The sequence below is a fragment of the Salvelinus namaycush genome, chromosome 5, assembly GCF_016432855.1.
Source record: "Salvelinus namaycush isolate Seneca chromosome 5, SaNama_1.0, whole genome shotgun sequence".
Classification (NCBI taxonomy): Eukaryota; Metazoa; Chordata; class Actinopteri; order Salmoniformes; family Salmonidae; genus Salvelinus; species Salvelinus namaycush.
Window position 1 is genome coordinate 26372224 of NC_052311.1, and position 23800 is coordinate 26396023.

The 23800-nt window shown below is 44.6% G+C and overlaps 1 protein-coding gene and 1 pseudogene across 1 annotated transcript; one reads left to right on the forward strand and one right to left on the reverse strand.

Moving 5' to 3' along the window:
• The first annotated feature begins 309 nt into the window (after positions 1-309).
• Positions 310-5791, forward strand: LOC120048115 (annotated as a pseudogene).
• Positions 5236-8453, reverse strand: dnd1 (DND microRNA-mediated repression inhibitor 1). Its single transcript, XM_038992537.1, has 5 exons — positions 8433-8453; positions 7792-7897; positions 6299-6624; positions 6025-6157; positions 5236-5914 (listed from the first exon to the last, which is right to left on the reverse strand). Exons 1-5 carry the CDS (start codon positions 8451-8453, stop codon positions 5403-5405), a joined length of 1098 nt encoding a protein of 365 aa, XP_038848465.1. The 3' UTR covers positions 5236-5402.
• Positions 8454-23800: the final 15347 nt, after the last annotated feature.

The following is a 23800-nucleotide window of genomic DNA, read 5'->3' on the forward strand; positions in this document are numbered from 1 at the left end:
ATCTGAGATGTATAGTTCAGTACAAAATAAAGTTAATAGTCAGTGTAGGAAGTATGAAACTCCTTGCACTTTTTATTGTGCGTGCTTTCGTTTCATTCCATGTCTTTCTGCTAAAACATGATTGTTATAATGTATCTGGTATGTACTACTTACTAGCGCTAAATTGCTACATTGTTGCATCACGCTCTGACAAACGCCGTCTTGAATATACTGCGACTGTCGGATCTCAGCTTCCGGTCTTCGAGGAAGAGTTAGCAGCAGTAGCACATAGATATTCCTTCTAGTTTCGTTGACATTAGATACAACACCATGGCCGATAAAGCGCAGATGCAAGAGGAGAAGGAGAAGTCGTGCGGAAGCTAAAGACAGAGAAAGCAAGCAAAGAGCAGGTCAGTATTCACGACGTTCAGTTTTATTGACATTTGGTGGAAACAAACTCTCGTGCCATATACGATAAACTAGCGGTAGCAGTGCCAAGACACCGGCCTCGACGGTTCTCTATCAGATGAATGAATCGCAAAATAGTTAGCTCAATTAGAAGTGGCATTCATGTCATTGCGAAGTAAATGACATGCGAAGTAAATAATGAATTATATTCTGATGCACGTGGCTACTAAGGTAGCTAATAATAGTGACCCAAATTATTCAGCAAAAAATAGCTGTCAGGCATCACAGCTGATGATGCAATCTCCCTGTAATTTGGCATAATTAGCAAGATAGCTGTCATAACATGCGCAGTTGTTAGTGGGCTGGTCAATCGTTGTGCATTTGTTTTCCAGCCTGTGTGAATACATAGTTCCTTTCAATGGCAAAATGTTGAGATTCTTGCACTGAGTCTGTCTCCACCTTTAGTCTCTCTACCTCTCCCTACCCGTTTCTCTCTGCCTCTCTTTCTCTGTGTTTCTATATCTTTTTAATTTACCTGGGTCTGAATGCCAAGGGGCTGGAGCTCAGACTTTTCAGACCTTCCTACATCACCAGGCTAGGGTCGGGTCGTGTTCAGTAGGACACAGTTTAATTATTTTGTTTTTATATCCAGATTTGTTCCTCGTGAACACGGCCCAGTGCTTGTCTGGTCCAGAGATAGGCCTAGTTCTGATTCCAGGGGTAAGTTAAGTCCTGCGCCCACCCATGTCTCTGGGCTGTGATAGGCCAGTTAGTTGGTTTGATTCTGTGCTGTGATTAGGGTTGTTGGTTTGATTGACCCCTGCCTCTCATGTTTTGTCCTCCATGTTGTGATGATGCGTCATGCCTGCCCTCCTCCCTAGTGATAGGGTTGCTCACCACTTTTCTCCTGTTCTTCCTGCTCGATGCCAACCACCCTGCTGGGGCCAAATCTACGTCCATCATCATCTACCTCCTCCACATGTCACTACTTGGGATCCAAACACTTCCACTGGATATTCCTGGATAACCCTGATTTTGAATTGGATAACCCCTCACCTGGCTTGGTGGACTTTTTTTCTATTGGACTGTACTGCTGATGTGATGCCGCACTTTCCTGCTGCAATGAATACTCTGGGTATGGCATCCCTGCGTCTGTGTGCGGGGTTGGCGGGCCGCCGGTCTCGATTGTGTGTCCTCTCTCTATGCACCCTTTCTGGGATGACTGTGTCTCAGGTAAGACCCATATTCTGGAGGGTGGAATGGGAATGGGGGAGGGTCGGTTCAAGGTCCTGGTGAACACTGATTTTTAACCTTGTTTGTTTCTTTCCTAGATCGATGAGGAAGTGGCCAAATAGTTAAAGCTGAAGGCTCAGATTGGAGGAGATGAAGGCAAACACCAATTCACGCTCAAGACTGCTAAGGTATAGACTGCCACCATGGAGAGTGCACCACACAGGCAGTGGATGATCATTAAGAGAACTTGTTGTGTAATATGTCTACTACTTGTCTTTATTGAAAGTCCAAATCACTAGGTGATGTATTGCTTATGCACTCTTTTTCTCTCTCTCTCACCCTCCCATCTCTTCATCTCCCTCTCCTTCTCGCTCTCAGGGCACCAGGGACTATAACCCTAAGCAGATGGCCATCAGAGAGAGAATCTTCAACACCATCATTCGCTGTTTCAAACGCCACGGAGCCGAGACCATTGACACGCCCTTCTTTGAGCTGAAGGTGTGTGTGCGTGGCAAATACACACACAAAACACACCGTTGACAAAGAATAGAAAGAGATGAACTAGCCCCTCGATTTGTAATACATAATGTTCTTAGGTTGACCATTTTCTCCCATCTGTGATTTTGTAGGAAACGTTGACGGGAATGTATGGGGAGGACTCTAAGTTCATCTACGACCTGAAGGACCAAGGAGGAGAGCTGCTGTCCCTTAGATATGATCTCACTGTATCCTTGTATTAGTCCTGATGCATACATTGTTTAGTGGGATAGCTTGCAGATTGGTAAGTTAATTCCCAAAATTCCCCTAAAGCAAACCAGCTGTATATCCCCTTGTGGGTTTTATCCACGTTGTGAGCCAATCAGGTGTCTACTAGTCCTTGACACCGCTCCCTCTCAGGTGCCCTTCGCCCGTTACCTGGCCATGAACAAGATCACCAACATCAAGCGCTACCACATCGCCAAGGTCTATCGCCTTGATAACCCTGCCATGACCCGCGGCCGCTACAGGGAGTTCTATCAGTGTGTAAGCATCCGAGCGATCGGGTTATTGAGTGAAATGCAAACCCTGGTGTTAGACTTTCAACATCAACTTTAACATTGGAATAGTTCTTGGTTTCTGCTACATCCAGGTGTTTGTGGATACACATGACCTATTTTCTAGCTCTGTGTACGTCTCTCCCCCTCCCAGGATTTTGACATTGCAGGCCAGTACGACACCATGATCCCAGACGCTGAGTGCCTGAAGATTGTCCACGAGATCCTGAGTGAGCTGGAGCTGGGAGACTTCCGCATTCAAGGTAGGTCAGAGACACATACAGCACCCACGGTCAAACATCTTGAGATACAATCTGAAGCAAGGAATTTGTGGACGTACTCCTCCTAACTCTCATCCCCACCATAATATCCTCTCTGTGCAGGTGAACGACAGACGTATTCTAGATGGGATGTTTGCAGTGTGTGGCGTTCCAGATGACAAGTTCCGTACTATCTGCTCCACAGTGGACAAACTGGACAAGGTAAACCCACTGCACTCAACCCAACTATTATGTGGTTTTAAGGAAATGATCAACAATAAACCTGAGCAATATTTTAATAATCAAAACAAGTTGATAAGGATAAAATGTTTCTTTATTCTCTCTCTATAGATGTCGTGCGAGGATGTAAAGAGTGAGATGGTGAATGAGAAGGGTCTGTCTGAGGCAGCTGATCAGATCGGACAATATGTCAGTATGCAGGGTGAGGACAGATCACACACGCAGACTGACCTTTGATCTATCTTTACTTGTCTGGTTGGTGTGTGTGTTCCAGGGGGAATGGACCTAGCTGAGCGCCTGCTGCAGGACGCTAAGATGTCGCAGAACAAGCAGGCCTGTGCCGGCCTCACAGACATGAAGCAGCTCTTCAGCTACCAACAGCTCTTCCAGGTCACAGACAAGGTGAGAGGTTGTCTGGTGACCAAGGTGATATAACTGAGGTAATCTGTCCATCAACAGCTTACTCTGTAGAGGCATTTAGTTTAATGGAAATAGTTTTGGGGGTCAGCGGTTATACGATCAGCTGAAATTAGCCGGATAGGTTGCAGTCCTTTTGCCATATTATTAATCTCGTGTTCCTTCCTCCTGCCTCCTCCCAATCTGTCCTCTCTCTCCTCCCCCAGGTGGTGTTTGACCTAAGTCTGGCCCGTGGGTTGGACTACTACACAGGAGTGATCTGAGGCCATTCTGACTCAATGGGGTGGGCGAGAAGGTGAGCGTGGGCAGCGTGGCGGGTGCTACGACGACCTGGTGGGCATGTTTGACCCCAAGGGCAGGAGTGTGGGGGTCAGCATCGGCATCGAGAGGATCTTCTCCATCATGGAGCAGAAGGCTGAGGTAAGGAAGGGCGACGGGGCATTATCAAACTGTCTGATCACTGCTGCCAGCTCTACACACAGGCTTGTTTATTCATAAGTGCATGAGAAAGCCTGTGTGTCTGACTGGTGTGTTGGGGTCTGGCCCCCCAGGCATCGGCGCAGAAGGTGCGCACCACAGAGACTCAGGTCATGGTGGCCTCTGCACAGAAGAACCTCCTAAAGGAGAGACTCAGACTGACCGCTGAGATCAAGGTGTGTGATTGATTACAGCGAGTGAGATGTGCGTGTAGAGTTAATTACCACTGCTGAATAGGCTTTGTGGCTATTCGTAAGAGTAACCTTTTAATAGCACTGATATGACCGTGTGTGTTGTCAGGCAGAGGTGATGTATAAGAAGAACCCCACGCTGCTGAGCCAGCTGCAGCACTGAGGACTCTGGGATCCCCCTGGTGGCAATCCTGGGGGAGCAGGAGCTCAAGGACGGGGTGGTGAAACTCCGAACAGTCCACAGCCGAGAGGTGAGTCACACACACCAAACTCCCTCTTTACCCCTGTCTGGTCTCCTTCACCATACTGGTATGCTAGGTGGTTGCTACTTAAAGTCCCCAGGACATTCACAGTATTAGGCAAGACTGCCTTCTCTTCTTGTGCACCAGATGCATGGAGTAGTCTACAATCCATACGTTACTGCCACCGAATGAATTTAAAATATTTATGGGAGTGCTTTTTTTAGGCTAGATTATGTAATGTATTGATTGTTGCTGCCTTGGCCAGGTCTCACTTGATTTGACTCTGGGTCTCAAATGGGCCTGGTTGAATAAAACACCACCCCTAAAACATGTTTCTCTCAGGTTGACATATCGAGAGCAGAACTAGCGGAGGAAATCAAGAAAAGGACCTCAGAAGTCTAAGTCATGGTCGGGTCATCACCCGATAGGCCCAAAAGGTTAACCACAGGTCTCACCGCTGACCACCCAAATGCCAACCTTCAACTGTGGAATTTGTTCCACTTGTCCAGGCCTCTCTAATGGTCTTAATAAAAAGCCAGTGGTTTCATGCCAACTAGCATGACAGAGGCACCGTTGCAAGTCACTGCATTACAGCTTCAGTCTGAGCACTAAGGTAAAATATGCTTAAGGAGAATAAATGCCTGTTCTTTTGACCCACCAATAAACTGATATTTGCTTGATTAGTTCAGTTCAACAAATGTACATGTATGATACATGAGCATATTTCAGATGTATACCACACAACTGCTAGACATTTGACAAATCTCATTTTATTATGAGAAACAATTAAATGGTGCAGAAACATGCAAAAGTGGTTCAAAATAAAAGTAAAATCATGCATCTACTTACTAAATATAAAAGTGCAAAACATTAATTATTTTCATAATTAAAACAAAGTAGGGGATCTGTGCTTCAACACTATCAGGCCCTGTACAGAGCGCTGAGGACCTGCTGGGCTGTAGCTCTGCGAGCCTCTTCCTGTGTGGCTCCAGGGGTGGGGCCGGGCAGAGTCTGCACCATCCCAGTGAAGGGTGCGGCCAGCCCCGGCACATACACCCGGTAGCTGAAGCACAGGAACCCGTCAGGCCCCATGTTGTGGTACTGCAGGTCATAGAGGGGCTTCCCCTGCCCGTACACCTCACACACACCCTGGAGCAGGGCTGCTGCATCCACAGGAGGCACCATGGTCGCCCCCCTGGAGGATTCAGGAGCAGCGTGCACCATGGGAGAGGGCGCCCTCACAGCCCGGGAGAAGGCAGGGAGCTGACGCTGGGCGAGGCGCAGGGGAGGCCGGGGGCTGTCGAGGGAGCGGCGGGGAGGTTTGGGAGGAGAGGAAGGAGGGGTTTTGGAGGGTCTGGGAGGCTCTTCATGCTTGGGCCTAGAAGAGGACTGCCACTTCAAAGTGATGGCCAGCCCGAAGCGTTTCTTAAAGGCTGCAGAGAGGAGGAAAGGCAGACGGAAAACATTAAAGATCAGATGGGAGCATTTCAAATGTAAGAGCTGCTGATCAGTACACTGAATCTCCATGAGAACCCTGGCCTACCTTCAATCAGCACCTTCTTGGCCATGGAAGCTGCATGGTGGGAGGCATAGACCACCACTGCAGACATCCCCTGTTCCCCAGGCCCTGCTCTCAGGGACACACCCTCTACCCCCTCAGAGAAGTCCAGCAGCACCTGCAGGTGGGACAAGATTTACACACACAGACCAAACGTCTAAACTGTAAATTCAGCTATTTTTGTAATGTTCTGTTTCTACATGCATCATTCCCACCCCACAAGTCCCTCCAGCTGAACCACCCACCCCTCCCTCCTGACCTGCAGCAGTTGCTCCCTCCTTGTGCTGGTGGGCAGCTCCCCAAGACAGAGCTGACGCTTCTCCGTGCTGCGCCGTACACTGAGGCGTGCCCCTGACCCCAGGGCACGGCCATGCAACGAGCGGATGGCGGCAGCGGCCGAGGCAGGGCTGTCGTACTTGGCGTAGGCAAAGCCACGGTTCTGTCCGCTGAAGTTCATCATGAGGCGGAACTCCCAGAGAGGGCCCACGGCACGGAACAGCGGAATCAGCTGGTCCTCAAAGACATCCCGCGGGATCTGGCTTATGAACACCTCACAGCCCGGCCCAGGGGGGGCGCCAAGCCAGTCTAACCACCAGAGGGAGCAGTGGAGTCAGGAGTGGCTTCACTAGATTGGCTTTGACTTGCAAGTTATTTTCTCTCACTAGCCTTTCCCTTAACTTTTTGATGTTTACAGATCTGAAGGTTATGGATAGGTATAAGCAGTGTAATGGTGGAACTTTTTCCACTTTACAGATCAGCAAACATCGGAGGTGCCCAGGGACGTATTCATTACACGGATTCTGTTGCAAAACGTTTCTTAAGCGGAGGCAAATGGAACAGTGAGGCACCTATCGGAATGTTCAACAGAAACTGTTCGCTTTAGTTTGCTTCTGAAAAGGTTACGTAATGAATACACCCCTGGTGATTTGCCTTAATTCCAATTGGCTTGCCAGTCTGTTCACTGTAGATGAGTAAGTTCTCCATGTGTGAGCTGATCACTTCATCACCAACAGGTGTGTCATTAGAGTGATTAGGTAAAATGGCTATTGCCATGCTATGGAGTAGGCATGTAGTCTTAGAGATTTTGCCAATATTATCCACAACTCTACAGTTCTTCATACATTGACGAATAGATACTTCCAGTGGTGGAAAAAGTATCCAATTGTCATACTTGATTAAAAGTAAAGATACTTTTACGTGGGTCATTTTCTATTAAGGTAACCCAGTAAAATACTACCTGAGAAAGTCTAAGTATTTGGTTTTAAATATACTTAAGTATCAAAAGTAAATGTAATTGCTAAAATATACTTAAGTGTCAAATTCCTTATATTAAGCAAACCAGAGGCACAATTTTCATATTTTTTGGGATAGCCAGGGGCACACTCAAACATTATTTACATATAAAGCATTTGTGTTTAGTGAGTCTACCAGATCAGAGGCAGTAGAGATTACCAGTGATGTTCAATTATTAAGTGCATGAATTGGACCATGTTCCTTTCCTGCTAAGCATTAAAAATGTAACGAGTACTTTTGGGTGTCAGGGAAAATGTATGATGTAAAAAGTACATTATTTTCTTTAGGAATGTATTGAAGTAAAAGTTGTCAAATATATATAGTAAAGTACAGATACACCCAAAAATGACTTAAGTAATACTTTGTGCCACTGGATACCTCAACAAACGGTCTCTTGCCTACCACTGAAAACATTAGTATTTACAGCACCATAGGCCCTTTGGTTCCAATCATACATACCATCAGGTGGACCTCCATATTTCCTCTGGCCATTGACCTGTGTCAGTTTGACGTCAGTCTCCTGCAGCCACATCTCCAGCGCCTTCAGTCGCTCCGGGTTCAACACCTGCTAGAACAAAGATTGAGACGTTTATCTTTTCAATCTACTTTATGAAGACACGTCGTGAGAGTATTATTAATCTGTCAATATATAGTCCAATTTTGAAAATTAGCTTTTTTGTTATCCAACGGAGTGGGCGGTTGATCAGAGGCCTCTGTACTTGACATGTGGGTCTTGTAGATCAATACTAACCAATTAACTGCTTTTGCAAACAAACCTACAGAATCAAAGTTAACATTTTGCGACCTTTATAATACCCGAGAACGGCTCTTATTTACAACTAGAAACACTTCGGGTGATACTGACAAATAAGTAGGCTAAGGGTGTTGAATTGTATGAGCAAATGTTTTCTGTAAAACAAGCAACATTTCGAGAACTTCACTTGCAAAAGGCATTAATTGCACACCATTGTCCAGTGTGTGAATCGTATTACATGAAGGCCATTAACTAGTGAACTGCTTTAGATTCACGTCCATGGGAAGTTATCGGTGATATGTTAATAAACGCTTTAAAACAAAAACGGTGTTATGCTATTTGTTACCTGACTTGAACGCTCCTCCATTATCCTAGGTCTCGAAAAGGTAGCAACAATTACCGAATCTGATTTCTAATCATTAGTGGTACCACGGTGAAATCCCGTGACCTTAGGTAAAAATCGATTGGATCAGAAGAGGTTGGGGGCGTGTGCAAAGGTTGTTAAATTAGTCACGTTTGAAGACGATGGTGATGGAAAGGCCATTTGAAGCAGTAAATGTTGAAAGTAATTTAGAGGAGAAGCCTCAAAGTATTTGAACTGTACCGGGTTTCGACAGGTAGTTCTAGGTGCATTTTCAACAGGTAGTTCTAGGTGCATTTTCAACAGGTGCATCCTTCGCTATTCCTGAGTTGAATGAAACATTTAAACGAAACAACTACACGTTTCAAAGGATGGCTTTGGTCCCTTACGGAGAGGGATGCAACTACACCTTTCTCTCACAAGATGTCAGCCTGTCCCGCGGTCTGCTGTATGTAGGCCTACATATGGGTCATCATAATAATCACGCTCTCAATAGGACCTTGTGAACTTCTCAGTACACACGATTTGACTACATCCTCAAACGCACAGTTTGCACACGGCCAGTCTTTCTGGATTGTGCACAAAGTTTTTTTTCCCCCTGCAGGGGTGTTGTGTTGGTAACTCATCTGTAGGCCTATGGCATATAATGGAGGTACATGAGGGGAGGGAGTATGGGGTTTTGTAGTATTTTGTAGAGTATTAGGCTGGATTGGACCATGGGGTTAGGCTTGCTTGACTGGGTTTGGTGTGGTTCTGCTTTGTAGTGTAATGAAGCCAGGTGTCACTGGGGCTGCTGTGTCTGTGCCATTAAAGGAGTGTTTCCTTATTGCTGCTAGCAACTCCCCATCACACCAACTACACCTGCACATCAAGGTCTTCTCTCTCTCTGTAACATCCATTTTTAATTATTGGGTCCGGGGTCTGTGTATGTGCAGCGCCACGCCACAGACCGTTGGTAATTAGAGCCGTTCGTTTGAGGCTGAAAAAAGCGGGCTGTAAACATCATCAACCTGCTTGCTCTGTGAGTTTCGGTGTGATAGCAGGGGCTGACTGTCTGGGTATAAAACAACGCAGTGGGGGTGGTGGGTGAACCGTGAATAGTGAATTGCTACTGTGGAGTATTTTGGCCATGTCTTTGAGGTGGTGCACTGCATTGCACCCTCAGATGACTTTTATGGATTTTTGATCATGCCTTTTGGAGCAGCTTGTTCATTTCCCTCTGCCAAAGAAAGGTGAGATGGACATTTGGAGAAGAGGGAGAGTTTCCTGTTTCCTCCTCTTTGACTGTTCCCCGTAGACTGCTTTATCTGAAGTATCTCTATGAAACAAAGTTAATTACTGTATCTAGACTTCCAGATAAGAGCTCTGCTTCAGGCTAATGAGATTTACATCAAGGTCAATTTTCATTGACCATGGTTTCTGGACTTAATGCTGAGGTGGATATACAGTAGATTAATATGTTTTCCACTTTGTGCTGGTTTGAGGGTTCTCTCCCTTCTCTCTGCACCATCCTGTGTGTGTTTGTGTATCTTACCATGAAAGACTGTGGTAATTGACTGCAATATAAAGCGTTGACGTGTGCGACAAAGGAACACACCCACAGTACTCACAACAGCACAGGGCCATTTAGTGGTTACAGGGCACTGTATCACACATTGTGTTTATCTATGCAAAACGAAACTATATGATTTAGTTCTGCAAATTGTTACAGCACTGCAAGCACAACTGCTTTCTGTCACATTGGCCTTGGTTAGGAGACATGTACATGGCAGTAGCAGGGAGCCACAGGGGACTGTGCCCATTGAAGTATTTTTTATTACTGTGAAATTCATGGCAACTGTGTTGGTGAAGAAATCGAATGTCTTCTCAATAGAAAAAGCATTTAAAACTGAGTTGGCTTCTGCTATTTTATGCTGCTGCCTTTCGGTAATTTCCAGCTGTATATCTTTCTTAGTTTTAGAAGCTGGCAGGCACATTTTGAAGTAGAGGCGAACTTTCCAGAATATCTTCTCCCGTAGTATTCAGAGTCAAATTAGTCGCGGAGACTGTCACTCTTTTGCTAAGACATGTCAGCTGCATAGCGACAGCAGATTCTGAGCCGTAGGGCCTTGGCGTCACACACATGCGTGCGGTACACACACACAGCTGTGTCCCCGCCTCTTTCACCTAAACATCAGGGGGAGGGAGTGATCTCTTTTCCCAGTCTAACCTGAGGGTGTGCCCCGGGCAGAGTCAATCTGTTCCCTGTCACCCTGCATCTCCTCAGCTCTGCTCAGCCGTTACACAACTCCCAACAAGTCTTCAAGACTTTGAAACAAACTTTTAAAGGTGCAATATGCAGAAATCACTCCGCCATTTCCTGGTTGCTAGAATTCTAATATAGTTTGCCTCATTTCAGTTTGACAAAACAAGCAATGTCTAGATAATCATTGTACCATCTAAACCGCTGTGAAATATCTTTTCAATAACCAAAAATTTTGTATTTTCAGCTGTTTGAAGCTGGTGTGAAGGTGTTCAGGGCCTTTCTTACTCAGGACTTTGATCATGTATTTTTAAGACTATTATGTCGGAAGCATTTATCAGCATATTTATCAGCATTTTATTTATGTGTTTGGGAATTGGTCTCGAAAAGAACTTTAGTCTGTAAGAATGTTTTTGTTTGTTTTCATGCCACCTATGTATAAAGCCAGAGTACTAGACTCAATGATAGTTATATATATACAGTGTGCTGTCATGTTTTTGTGTGTGTTTTTGTGTGTGTGTGTGTGTGTGTGTGTGTGTGTGTGTGTGTGTGTGTGTGTGTGTGTGTGTGTGTGTGTGTGTGTGTGTGTGTGTGTGTGTGTGTGTGTGTGTGTGTGTGTCTCATTTGTGAAAGATCTTTATGGATTTGTGTCTGGGCACTGCTGATCAGTGGCAGACGGGCCTAATTCAGCCAGGTGATAACATGTGTCATTGTTCCTTTGTGTGGCTGTTGGTACTGCAGCTAATTTTTACTGCTGTGTGTAGTCTAGCGTGTTGGTCAAGTTTAGCTCTGGAGGCACATTTTGTGTGCTCTCCTCCCCTCTCATACACCACAACCCCCTCCCGCCCTCCGATGTTCCTGATAGTGATATGCGTGGAGCCAAGCGGTCACTCACCAGGAGAGACATATCTATGTACTGTGACAACAATAAAACACTGCCGCCAGCCGATGTTTAATAAGGAAGTGTGTTGAGCAATGTGTGTGTGTACGTGCGCCCGTGTGTGTGATGAGGCATTAGAACTGAACTTAAACTTGACAATCTCAGTGTGCCTGTAATATAAATGAGATTTTCAACTAAACACATTTTTTTGCATTTATTTGCTGCTCTTTAATTACTTTTTATTTCTTATTCTTAAATGTTTTATTTATTTTGTATTTTTTTAACTGCATTGTTGGTTAGGGGCTTGTAAGTAAGCATTTCATTGTAAGGCTGTTGATTCGGCGCATGTGACTAATACGATTTGATTTGTATATAATTTGGTGTGTGTGTGTGTGTGTTCGTTCACGCACATGTCTATATCATTTTATACAAGGGGTGGGTCTAATCCTGAATGCTGATTGGTTAAAAGCGCATTCCAGCCAGTGTCTATTCCACAAGTTACTACCGACTAAATCTATCATGTTAAAATGCCTATTTACTTTGTTCCATCTGACTGCGCAATCCACTGTCTCATCAGCCCAGCCAGGCAATTTATGAACTTGATCTCCACTATAAAAAGCATCTAGACATTATCTCACATTTCTTTTAGACTAACATTTAGTTAACAACAGCGGAGATTTGTATAAACCTTGCTGTCTGTCTCTCCGACATTTGCGACATTGTTTTCAATATTCAAATTCGATCTCCAACAGTCCCATAGTAATGGGACTCGGGACGAGACAGGCAGGCAGGCAGGAAGCGTTTCTCAGCCAGTTGAAATCATGAATCAGCTGGCATCATTTTTATGGATATAGAAAAGAAGGTCAAACATCTGACAGTGACATTCAGTTGATATTGGACAGCCTACACATCGGTGGGACACAAGAAGAACAAGCCACGCTAGCTGCTCTTTTGGCCAGTTACTCAGACGTGTTTGCTTTCCAGGATGAGGACCTGGGTTACACTGATAAAGTCAAGCACAAGATTAATTTGGTCGATGAAACACAGCCCTACTGCCGCATTCCTCCTACACAGTACAAAGAGTTTAGGGAGCACATCATCAAGCTTCTGGAGAAGGGTGTCATCCAGGCGACCTCATACGCTTCCACTGTGGTCCTAGTCCGTAAGAGTGATGGGAGTCTTTGTCTATGTGTTGTCTGTAGGCGACTGAATGCAAAAACTGGACGTGATGCTTTTCCTTTGCCTCCCATCGACGAAAGTTTTGATGCCCTTTACGTTGCAAAGTTCTTTTTGACTATTGATTTTGCTAGTGGTTACCATCAGGTTGGATTGCAAGAACGTGACAGACACAAGACTGCATTTACAACTCCTTTTGGCCTATGGGAGTATCTTAGGATGCCGTTTAGGGTTTGTAATGGGCCTGCGACGTTTTAACGACTCATACAAGTTACTATGAGTGACCTAGTCTTTTAGATACTGTTAGTATACTTGGATGACATACTCGTGTTCTCTCAGATGTTCCAGGACCACTCGGAGAGACTTGAGACAGTTCTGAAGAGACTGAAAGAGACGGTTGAAAGTGAAGCTTGAGAAGTGCCATTTCCTTCAGCAAGAAGTATGTTTCCTCAGCAGAGGGTATTGGGGCAGACCCAGAGAAGATCACCTCCGTAAAACAGTGGCTAGTCTCCAGTACACTCAAAGATCTGAGGTCGTTTCTTGGCTTCTGTAGCTAATACAGGAGGTTCATTGAGGGGTTTTCCAAACTGGCTGGCCCTCTCCATGACCTAGTCAATGCGTGCCTCAGAGAAGATAGCCCTGCAAAAGCTAAACGCTTGTTTGAAAGAGAAACTTATCACTGCTCCTGTGTTAGGTTATCCAGATTTTGCTCGTACTTTCATTGTAGAGACAGATGCAAGTGGCCTAGGATTAGGTGCTGTTCTTTACCAGCAGCAAGGAGATAGGAAGAGAGTAATAGCGTACGCCAGCAGGAGGTTCCGTAATGCATACTACAGTAGTATGAAACCTGAGCTCCTCGCCCTCAAGTGGGCTGTTTCAGAGAAATTTCGAGGTTATCTTTTGGGCTCTAAGTTCACTGTGATAACAGACAACAACCCCCTGTGTCACCTCACCACAGCCAAGTTAGGTGCCATCGAGCAAAGATGGGTGGCTCAGGTAGAAGTGTTTGACCTCGAGGTAGGCAGTCATTTGCAGGGGAGCCTGAACCTGGTAATTATCATGCCAAGTATGACGATTGTGTGGCAATTTGCATGTCATTCGAAAGGGGACAGCTCTAGAACCAGACTTAGTGACAGCAGGAGCCAAGTGCTGTAAGATCAGACAGGTTTGTGCCTCAGAAGCCAGAGTGGCTACTGATAGTAGTGAGTCTCAGGGTAACTCACCAACACTTCCTGGTTACTCTAAAGATGAGTTACAGAAGTTTCATGACCCTACACTCAGCGGGCTGAGGAAGTTTTGGGACAAACAGAAAAAATCTACTCACAAGGAGAGGTCACGATTAACTAAGCCAGATATGTCCACGCTGAAGCAGTGGCATTGAGTAAAAGAGCAAAATGGGTTGTTTGATTGAGGACACCCATGTAGGTGAATGTCACCAGCTCCTATTGCCAGCTTGCTTGAAAGAACCAGTATTTGAAAGTGAACATGATTGCATGGGACACCAGGGGATAGAACGCACACAGAACCTACTTAGACAGAGATGTTTCTGGGTTGGGATGTATGAAGATGTTGAGCAGTGGGTGAAGAAATGCCAGAGATGTATTCTGACAAAAATGCCACAGCCCAAAATACAGGCATCAATTAAACCCTTCCTAGCTTCACGGACCCTTGAAGTTGTTGTAGTGGATTTATTTCACCATCCTTTAACCTGCGTCTAATGGTTGTAACAATGTGTTATTGGTAACGGATGTTTTCACTGAGTTCACTCGGGTTCCCTATTCTTGATCAGAAAGTGGAGACTACAGCTAAGGTCCTTCTCAAGGAGTGGTTCATGAAGTATTGGGTGCCTGACGGATTGCACTCTGACCAAGGGATACATTTTGAGTGTGAAGTCTTCGCCGAATTGTGTAAACTTTATGGAGTCAAGAAAACCTGCACGACCCACCATCACCCTGAGGGGACCGCTCAGTGCGAAATGTTTAATAGAACACTCATGATCTCCTGCTCACACTGCCTCCATAAAAGAAGCGCTGTTGCCCCGAGCAGTTACCAGAGTTGGTGTATGCCTGCAATGTGATGCCCAATTCACCACTGGGTACTTGCTGTACTACCTGCTTTTCGGGGTCCATCCACACCTTCCTGTTGATGCTTTGTTAAGTCAAGAGCAGGTGCTTGACAAGAAACATGACTGGTTGGTTGTTCACCAGGAGCGTTTGAACGAGGCAAGTGAAAGAGCAAGAGACTACACAGACCAAAAAGCAGCAGAGAGAGTTGAACTTCACAAAGACAAAGTGTACTATCCACCCGTTGATGTCGGCCAGCTGGTTTCCTAACGCCACAGACCTACGGGTAGAAACAAGATTCAGGATGCTTGGGGTCCTACTGTGTACAGAGTGATCGACGTACAGGGTACTACACATGCATTCGAGCCATTAGAAGGTGGGCCTGTAAAAACGGTTCATAGAATTAATCTAAGGCCATGTGTGAGAGACCATCCTGTCCCTGCTCATAGGCTAGTGAAGAACAGTGCACCAGTAACCCCCATCACCCCTCCTGTTAAGTCTTTGCCAGAGCCTTCTACACCTGAGTTTGTAGTGTTTGAGGAAGTCTCCTATCCAAAGGTAACTCGAGAGGAAAACACAGAACCTGTGCGCAACGCTGATAGTGACCGTTATTCTTCCAGTAGAGGAACATGAAGTTGTTGCTGAGGAACAAGATGTTTCTGAGCCAGTTCATGCAGATGATTTTGTGAATGAACCAGAGATTGAAGTACTGACAGATTTATTTAAATTGATTGTGATTTAGACTGAACTTTACTTTATGGTGACTTCACCTTGTGGTGATTTCCCTTCTACATTATCCTATTTTAAATGTAAGTTTCGACAGATTAAACAACCCCAAATTAGTTTGTGTCCTGTGCTGGGTTTACTTTCAAGCTACATACACTACCGTTCAAAAGTTTGGGGTCACTTAGAAATGTCCATGTTTTTAAAAGAAAAGCACATATTTTGTCCATTAAAATAACATCAAATTGATCAGAAATACAGTGTAGATACAGTGTAGACATTGTACAGTGTAGACATTAAGTAGACATTAATTAATGTTGTAATGTTAATGTTGTAAATGACTATTGTAGCTGGAAACGGCATTTCTAAGTGACCCCAAACATTTGAACGGTAGTGTACAAATAAATGTCAATCAAAAAAAGTGCAGCTAGGTTGCAGTCTTTCCAGCTTCAGTTTGAAGTGATTGTGTTAACTGTGTTGTTGGCTAGCTCCTCTGAACAACAGTGTCCTGACCAGTGGTGGAAAAAGTAACCAATTTCCATACTTGAGTAAAAGTAAAAATACCTTAATAGAAAATGAGTGAAAGTCACCCAGTAAAATGCTACTTGAGGAAAAGTCTAAAAGTATTTGATTTTAAATATACTTAAGTATCAAAAGTAAATGTAATTTAAAAAATAGACTTAAGTATCAAAAGTAAAAGTATAAATAATTTCAAATTCCTCATATTAGGCAAACCAGATGGCACAATTTTCTTGTTTTTTTATTTTATGGATAGTCAGGGGCACACTCAACACTCAGACATTATTTACACACAAAGCATTTGTGTTTAGTGAGTCCACCAGATCAGAGGCAGTAGGGATGACCAATGATGTTCTCTTGATGAGTGTGAATTGGATCGTTTTCCTGGCCTGCTAAGCATTAAAACATGTAACGAGTACTTTTGGGTGTCGGGGAAAATGTATGGATTGTATGAAAATGTATTATTTTCTTTAGGAATGTAGTGAAGTAAAAGTAGTAAAAAATATGAATAGTAAGGTAAAGTACAGATATCCTAAAAAACGACTTAAGTAGTACTTTGAAGTATTTTTACGTAACCCTTGTATGGTGTTCGGGTCTGTGGGACCCATTTTCAATGTTTACTAAAAGAAAAATGATACAATTAATAATTTTTCAACTTGGCCTTTGCTAATTTTCTGCGAAAAACATGTAAAAGAACACATTTTAATTGAGTGCACACCACTGTGCACCCCCTACACATTTATATTACATATGTGGTGTTCGGGTCCATTGGACCAGAGGGTAATAAAATTATGGGAAAGTGTGTGTGTGTGTGTAAATAAAAACAAGTCAAAATTAATCCAAAAGGTTTGCTATATGCCTTCACTCTGCCTTCCTCCTCCCTGGGCCTGCTGTTTCAACATAGACAGACAGGTTCTTGGTGCTATCTGCCTGTCTGCCTGTCTCCCGCTTTTCTTGCACTCTTTACCCTTTGTAGTATGGGAAACTACACAATGTCTTGCGGGAACCTGCACAATGTTATTACAATACATTATTTTGAAACATTGTAAACAATGCAATATTTTCTCACACTCTACCCTAGCCAGGTGTAAATTGGGGGAGGGACACAACAAATAAATAGCTTTGCATGTGTTGCTCCTTACCACAATCAATCAGTATGGCAAAAATCATCTCTGCTCAGAGGGACTTATAAATAATTTTTGCAGAGTGAGAAGCTAGTGTGGAAGGAGTGTCTTTGGAAGACTTTGGAAGATGAAGAATTTTCTGAATATGAGGATCGTGTCTCTGTCGATTCGGAGTCTGACAGTGAGTTGGAAGAAGAGGATGATATTGACCCTCAGCCAGCCCCAGGACCAACCCATCAGCAACTAGCTCATCAGCAGAAATATGGATGTCAAAAAATTATGAAATTGAATGGTCTTCTTGGCCAAGGAATGAGTCACCCCGCATGGCTGCCAATGTGATGCAACCAGGGCCGACACGTATGACGGTTACTCAAGTGCAGGACACAGTCTTCTTTTGAACTGTTCATCCCAGACACCATCCAGAAAATCTTTCTGGACTGCGCTCATTTGGAGGGAAGGCATGTTTTTGGAGAGAGATGGAAGGAGATGGACCAAACTCATTTACATGCATACTTTGGGGTTCTTATCCTTGCTGGTGTTTTCAGATCCAATGGGGAATCCACAGAACCCTGTGGGATGCAGAAAGTGGCAGAGAACTTTTCCATGCAACAATGTCTCTGGAAAACTTCCACATTATTCCCAGGATTATCCGCTTCGATAACCGAGACACCAGAGCAGCTCGGCAGCTAGCTGCAATCAGGTCAGTGTGGGATAAGTGGGTGGACCGGCTTCCCCCGTTTTACAACCCTGGGCCCAATGTTACTGTTGATGAGCAGCTTATGCCATTTAGGGGCCGCTGCCCCTTCAGGCAGTACATACCGTCTAAACCCACAAAATATGGAATCAAGATCTGGGCTGCCTGTGATGCTGCTTCACCATATGCGTGGAACTTGCAAGTGTATACAGGGAAGCCAAATGGAGGAGCCCCTGAGAAGAACCAAGGGATGCGGGTTGTCCTGGACGTGAAACAGGGACACCGTGGCCACAACATCACATGCGATAACTTTTTTACTTCGCACAAGCTGGGACAGAAGCTCCTCAAGAGGAAGCTGACGATGGTAGGAACCGCATGAAAAAAATTAGCTAGAGCTCCCACCTCAGCTGTTGAATACACGGAACAGGCCTATCAATTCCACTAAGTTTGTGTTCACGGCCGACATGTCCCTAGTGTCCTACGTGCCAAAGAAAGGCAAAAATGTGGTACTCATGAGAGCGCTGCATAGGGATGGGAGAATCTGTGGCCAGGAACATCAAAAAACAGAAATCATAATGGATTACAATGCTACAAAAGGAGGGGTGGACAATTTAGACAAGCTGGTGACTGGCTACTGCTGCAAAAGAAGAATGCTACGCTGGCCACTTGTGATATTCTTCAACATCTTGGACATCTCGGCGTACAACACGTTTGTCATCTGGATGGCGTTGAACCCAGATTGGAACAGAGCGAAGCTCCAGAGGAGACGGCTCTTTCTCGAGGAGCTGGGCAAGGCATTGGTAAGACCTGAAATCCAGAGGAAGCAACATATCCCAAGGTCCCCAGCTTCTGCAGCCATCGTGAGGAGGATTCTGGTGCCCCATCCGCCCGGCCCACAGAACCAACTACTCCAATACCGGAAGTAAGTGTGAGTGATGTTGTTGCATGTGTGTGTCTGACTCTCCTACCTTGGCCTGCTGTAACTATATATGAGTGAGATGTTAGTAAAATTCCTGAACTAAGTGTTTTCATCATTCTAGATTGCAGCCGTTAGCAACAAGAAGAAGTGCTGCGATGTGTGTGGACCCAAGAAAGTCAGGAAGACACAGTACACATGCATCAAGTGCAAGAAATACATTTGCAACACACACAGTAAAACTATGACCCTCATGTGGTGTGTAGACCGGCCTTAATTTATGATCAATGGGGCTCATTTATCATTTCCATATAATACTGTATGTAAAATTTGTCCTTCCAATGTGTTCAGTTCAAAGCAATAAACATCAATAGTGATGAAAACCTAGTTTCATTTATATTTGTTCAAGATAAACATGATTTATTCCGCTCATGTCTTAATTATAATTGTTTTTATATAATTTTTTAAAATCCCCAACAAACGAATTGCGCTTTTATTGATAAATGTGATCTAGCAGAGGTAAATGGCAAATATTAACCATGTATGCTGTCTATATTGCTTGTAATTAATATAAGTCAACATCTAAGTATCAGGTATTAAGTATCTTTACGTAAATCGTTATGCCTGTATTGTTTTAAAACCCCAATAATGTTGTGGGTACATCAGACCCGCGAACATTGGGTGAATAACAAAAACATGAACACCATACAAGGGTTAAGTACTTTACACCACTGGTCCTGACGAAAGAGCACATCTTCTATGCCAGGCATAATCACGCCTCATTAGCTCATTATTATGGATGCATCCAAATATATGTCACTAGAAAACAGCTTATGCAAATTAATCCAAATAAGTTTTTTCATTAAAATATGTCAATCATTATTTGAATATGTTGGTAACCCGTTGTATAAAAGTGATAATGCCCTCAAAGACAGTGTTTGGAGGATATATTGGCATGGTTTGAACAAGAAGTGCATATGGTGTATAGCATGATCAGTGAGAGCCTGCGTTGTGTAGTTTTCACTGAATGTCTTGTTTGTTTGTCTTCTTGGTTCTGTGAGCTGGAAAACTACCGCCTCATTGATTTGGATTGCTTGTCATTTGCCATTTCAAATGGAACTAATAAGCAGAAAACTGGAGAGAGAGAAGGAGAGAGAGAATTTGCATTTGAAATTGTTTGAGATTTTTGAATAATATCTGGGTATTGTCTGTGTTGGATACTCACCCTACTCTCCTCAGTCTCTCCTCCTTTTCAAATAGATGTTGATGCACAAGCATAGTACTCATGCATACAGTGCATTCAGAAAGTATTCAGACCCCTTCACTTTTTCCACATGTTATGTTAGCCTTGTTCTAAAATGGATTAACTTGTTTTTCCCCCTCACCAATCTACACACAATACCCCATGAAAAACGTATATTAAATTGACATAAGAATTCAGACCCTTTACTTTGTTGAAGCACCTTTGGCAGCAATTACAGCCTCAAGTCTTCTTGGGTATGATGCTACAAGCTTGGCACACCTGTATTTGGGGAGTTTTTCCCATTCTTCTCTGCAGATCCTCTCAACCTCTGTCAGGTTGGATGGGGAGTGTTGCTGCATAGCTATTTTCAGGTCTCTCCAGAGATGTTCGATTGGATTCAAGTCCTGGCTCTGGCTGGGCCACTCAAGGACAAAAGATAATCTAAAGCCAACTCATGGCGGCCGGCGACTGCTTTCAGATTTTGGACATCTAATGAGAGTTGGCTAAATCCTCGGATCGTTAAATTCATATGGGCCTGTAAAGAATAGGTTAAATTATTTACCCACTTTCCCAGGACAGCCACACCCCAGGAGGGTATGACTGACATACCAAAAATCTCACCCGGGTGTAGGACATGACCATATGCTTCCTGATTGTCTGGGATGAGTCGTTTGGCACGCTTCAGAGTTGGTTTAACCTGTCTCATTGAAAAGATCGGTGACCGGAATTCTTAACATTTACTATTCTGTTCTTCCCAAATAACAACAACCCCCCCATCCAGGAGGTAAAGTGAGGTACCCCTTGTCACTGCATACCCACATCCATCCAAAAGGTGCTCCCATGCCTTCCTCTATCTTGGAAAGGTTTACACCTGTCACCTGTTGCTGTAAGTCTAACACACTAAAATCCCCTTTAGTATAATTTCTCCTGTCACTATACTCTTCTCTCTGTTGACCCATATATACACGACAAGCTCTAGTATCTCCCATATCTTCCTTCCCATTATTACAAAGACACAGGGCAGGGGTTGACTTCGGGCTTAGGGAGGTCAGTATGGGAATGATGCTCAAGCTCCCATTTCCTAACAATTCTATCCACGGGTGCCTGCTGGGATAATTACACCTTACAGAATGGGTAGTTCTTACCGTGAAGACTGACTCGTCAGTGTGGCTTCGCCAACAAGGAGACCCATGGAGAGGACGATGGGGAAAACAAACCACCAGACCCGGTGTAGTCTTTGTTTCCTAGTTATAGAACCTGAGTGTGAGTGTAAAATGATGCCTCCTTCTTCTGCTCGTTGGCTAGAGCCTTCTTCTTCATCTTTCTTTCCGGCCTTTTGGTCTGGGCCCTCTGCTTCTGTCCTTTGGCTTGTACATTCTTCCTCCTTCAGATGTTCTCGGGGCCCTGGTCTCCCTCCCTCCATTCGCTCATCCATGGCTTCCACTCTGGGAGATGCTTGCAGTGGGAGAGATGATGCCAGCCGGACCTCTCCGCCACTCGCAGGGCTGTTGGTGTCCCCATATTTACCTGGAACGGACCCATCCATCGTGGTTGGTTCCATTTACTTTTGTGGAATCTGAGTTTCACCCAGTCTCCAACGTTTATGGGAAGCTCGTCAGGGTCTTCACCTGGGGGAACCTTGTTTGCTTTCCTGTAGGCAGAGTGGAGAGACCTGACAATAGAGGTTAGTTCTTTCATGTACTCAATGTGGTCACACTGTGCCTCAGTTATGTCTATCTGTCGGTCAGTCATAGGTCGAACACCTGGTGTGTTCGTGGGTCGTCCTGTTAACATCTCGTAAGGTGTACACCCAATACCTTTGTTAAGGCTGCTGCGCATTTTCATGAGGACAAGGGGCAAGCATTCCACCCAGCTCATGTTTGTGGAATGGCAGGCTTTTGCAAGCCCCCCTTTGATCGTTTGATTAGACCTCTCTGTAATCCCGTTACTCTTCGGATGATAGATGGACACAAACTTCTGGTCAACACCCATCATTTTGGCTACTTGGGCAACCACATCTCCTGTGAAATGGGTGCCATTGTCTGCAGACAAAACCTCAGGCACATCGAACCTGGGTATGATTTCCCTGACTAGCAATTTTGCAACTGTTCGCGCATCGCAGTTGGTGGTGGGAAATGCTTCCACCCACCTGGTGAACCGGTCAATAATCACCAGGCAGTATATCTTTCTTTCTTTTCGCTCTACCATGTCTATGAAATCCATAGCAAGGTGGACAAAAGGTCCTTTTGGAGTGGGGAACTTCCCTTGTCTATGTTATATAATAAACATGTCGCGCAACGGTAGATGAACTGTTTTACGTGCTGCGTCAAATTCGGACAAAACCATTGGGCCGAAATCTTCTCCACCATATCCCCCCTTGACGAATGACTCACACCATGAGCCAATCGGCAAACAGCAGAGATCATGGTGGAGGGTAAACACGGTTGACCCGTCAAACCATGTAACCATAATCCAGACTTAGGGCAAAGGGCGCATGCCCTTTGCCCATCCAAACCTGATGATTAAGAACATCAGCCTGTTGCTGTTTCTCAAGGTCAGTAGTTTCAGATGAAACAACCGACTGAAAGTAGAGTGCATGTGTGTGACAACGGGTTGCTGCCAATTTGGCCACCTCATTAGCTAGGATGTTACCAATGCAAGCATAATCACTCCTACCTGTGTGTGCCTCAAGCCAATTTGTTAGGTTTTCGCATTGCTTCAATCAACAGTTCAACATATGTCCTATTCTTAATAGGTGTTCCTGTGGTGTTAGTAAACCCTCTTGCCCTCCAAGCCCCACACCATGACAAACAAACCCCAATAGCATAAGCTGAGTCTGAATAAACAGTAAGTGCCTTTCCTGCCCCTAATTCACAAGCTGTTTTCAGAGCTAACAATTCCGCCTGTTGCGCTGATAAATGTTCTGGTAGGGGCTGTATAACCTCAATATCACCTTCCACATCTACTACAGCAAATCCTACGTGTTTTTTAACCTGTACTCTGATCTATGTATGCAGATCCATCAACGAACAGCACCATGTCAGAGTCATCCAGAGGTTCATCAAACAAGTCTGGTCTTGCCTTTGAGTCTTGTTCTATTAATCCAACACAGTTGTGCTCCTCCCGATCTTCAAGGGACGCCAACAGTTGTGCAGGGTTTACAACAGAACATCTTTGGATTTCAACATTGGGTTGAGTAAGCAAGCATTCATAGCCTGCTAGTCTTGTACCTGTCATACAGGAGTTTTTATGATTCAGTATTGCCATTACTGAATGTGACACAAATACTGTTACAGGGTGGCTTAGTAACAGGTTCTGTGCTCTTTCAAGGCCGAATGCAGTCGCTGCCATGGCTCTTTCACATGGATGGGAACCCCTTTCAACAGCATCAAGTCTGGTAGAATAGTAACCACAAGGCCTCATCCTCCCCTGGTTCTTCTGAGTTACCACAGCCATTGCAAACCCGTTCTTTTCCCCTACATATAGGAAAAATGGTTTAGAGTAGTCTGGTAAGCCAAGGGCAGGAGACATTCCCAAGGCCTGTTTCAAATCCTTGAATGCTTTCTCTTCTGTTTTCCCCAGTTTAGAACTCTGCTGTTACCACCTGCACACATCTCTCTGAGTGGTCTGGCGATGAGGGAGAAATCACAGATCCAATTTCTGCATTATCCTGCACATCCCAGGAAAGAAACCATCTCCTTCACTGATTTTGGATTGGGGGTACCAGGATAGCCTCAACCCTCTCAGGTGATAGATGCTCATCCTAATGTGAA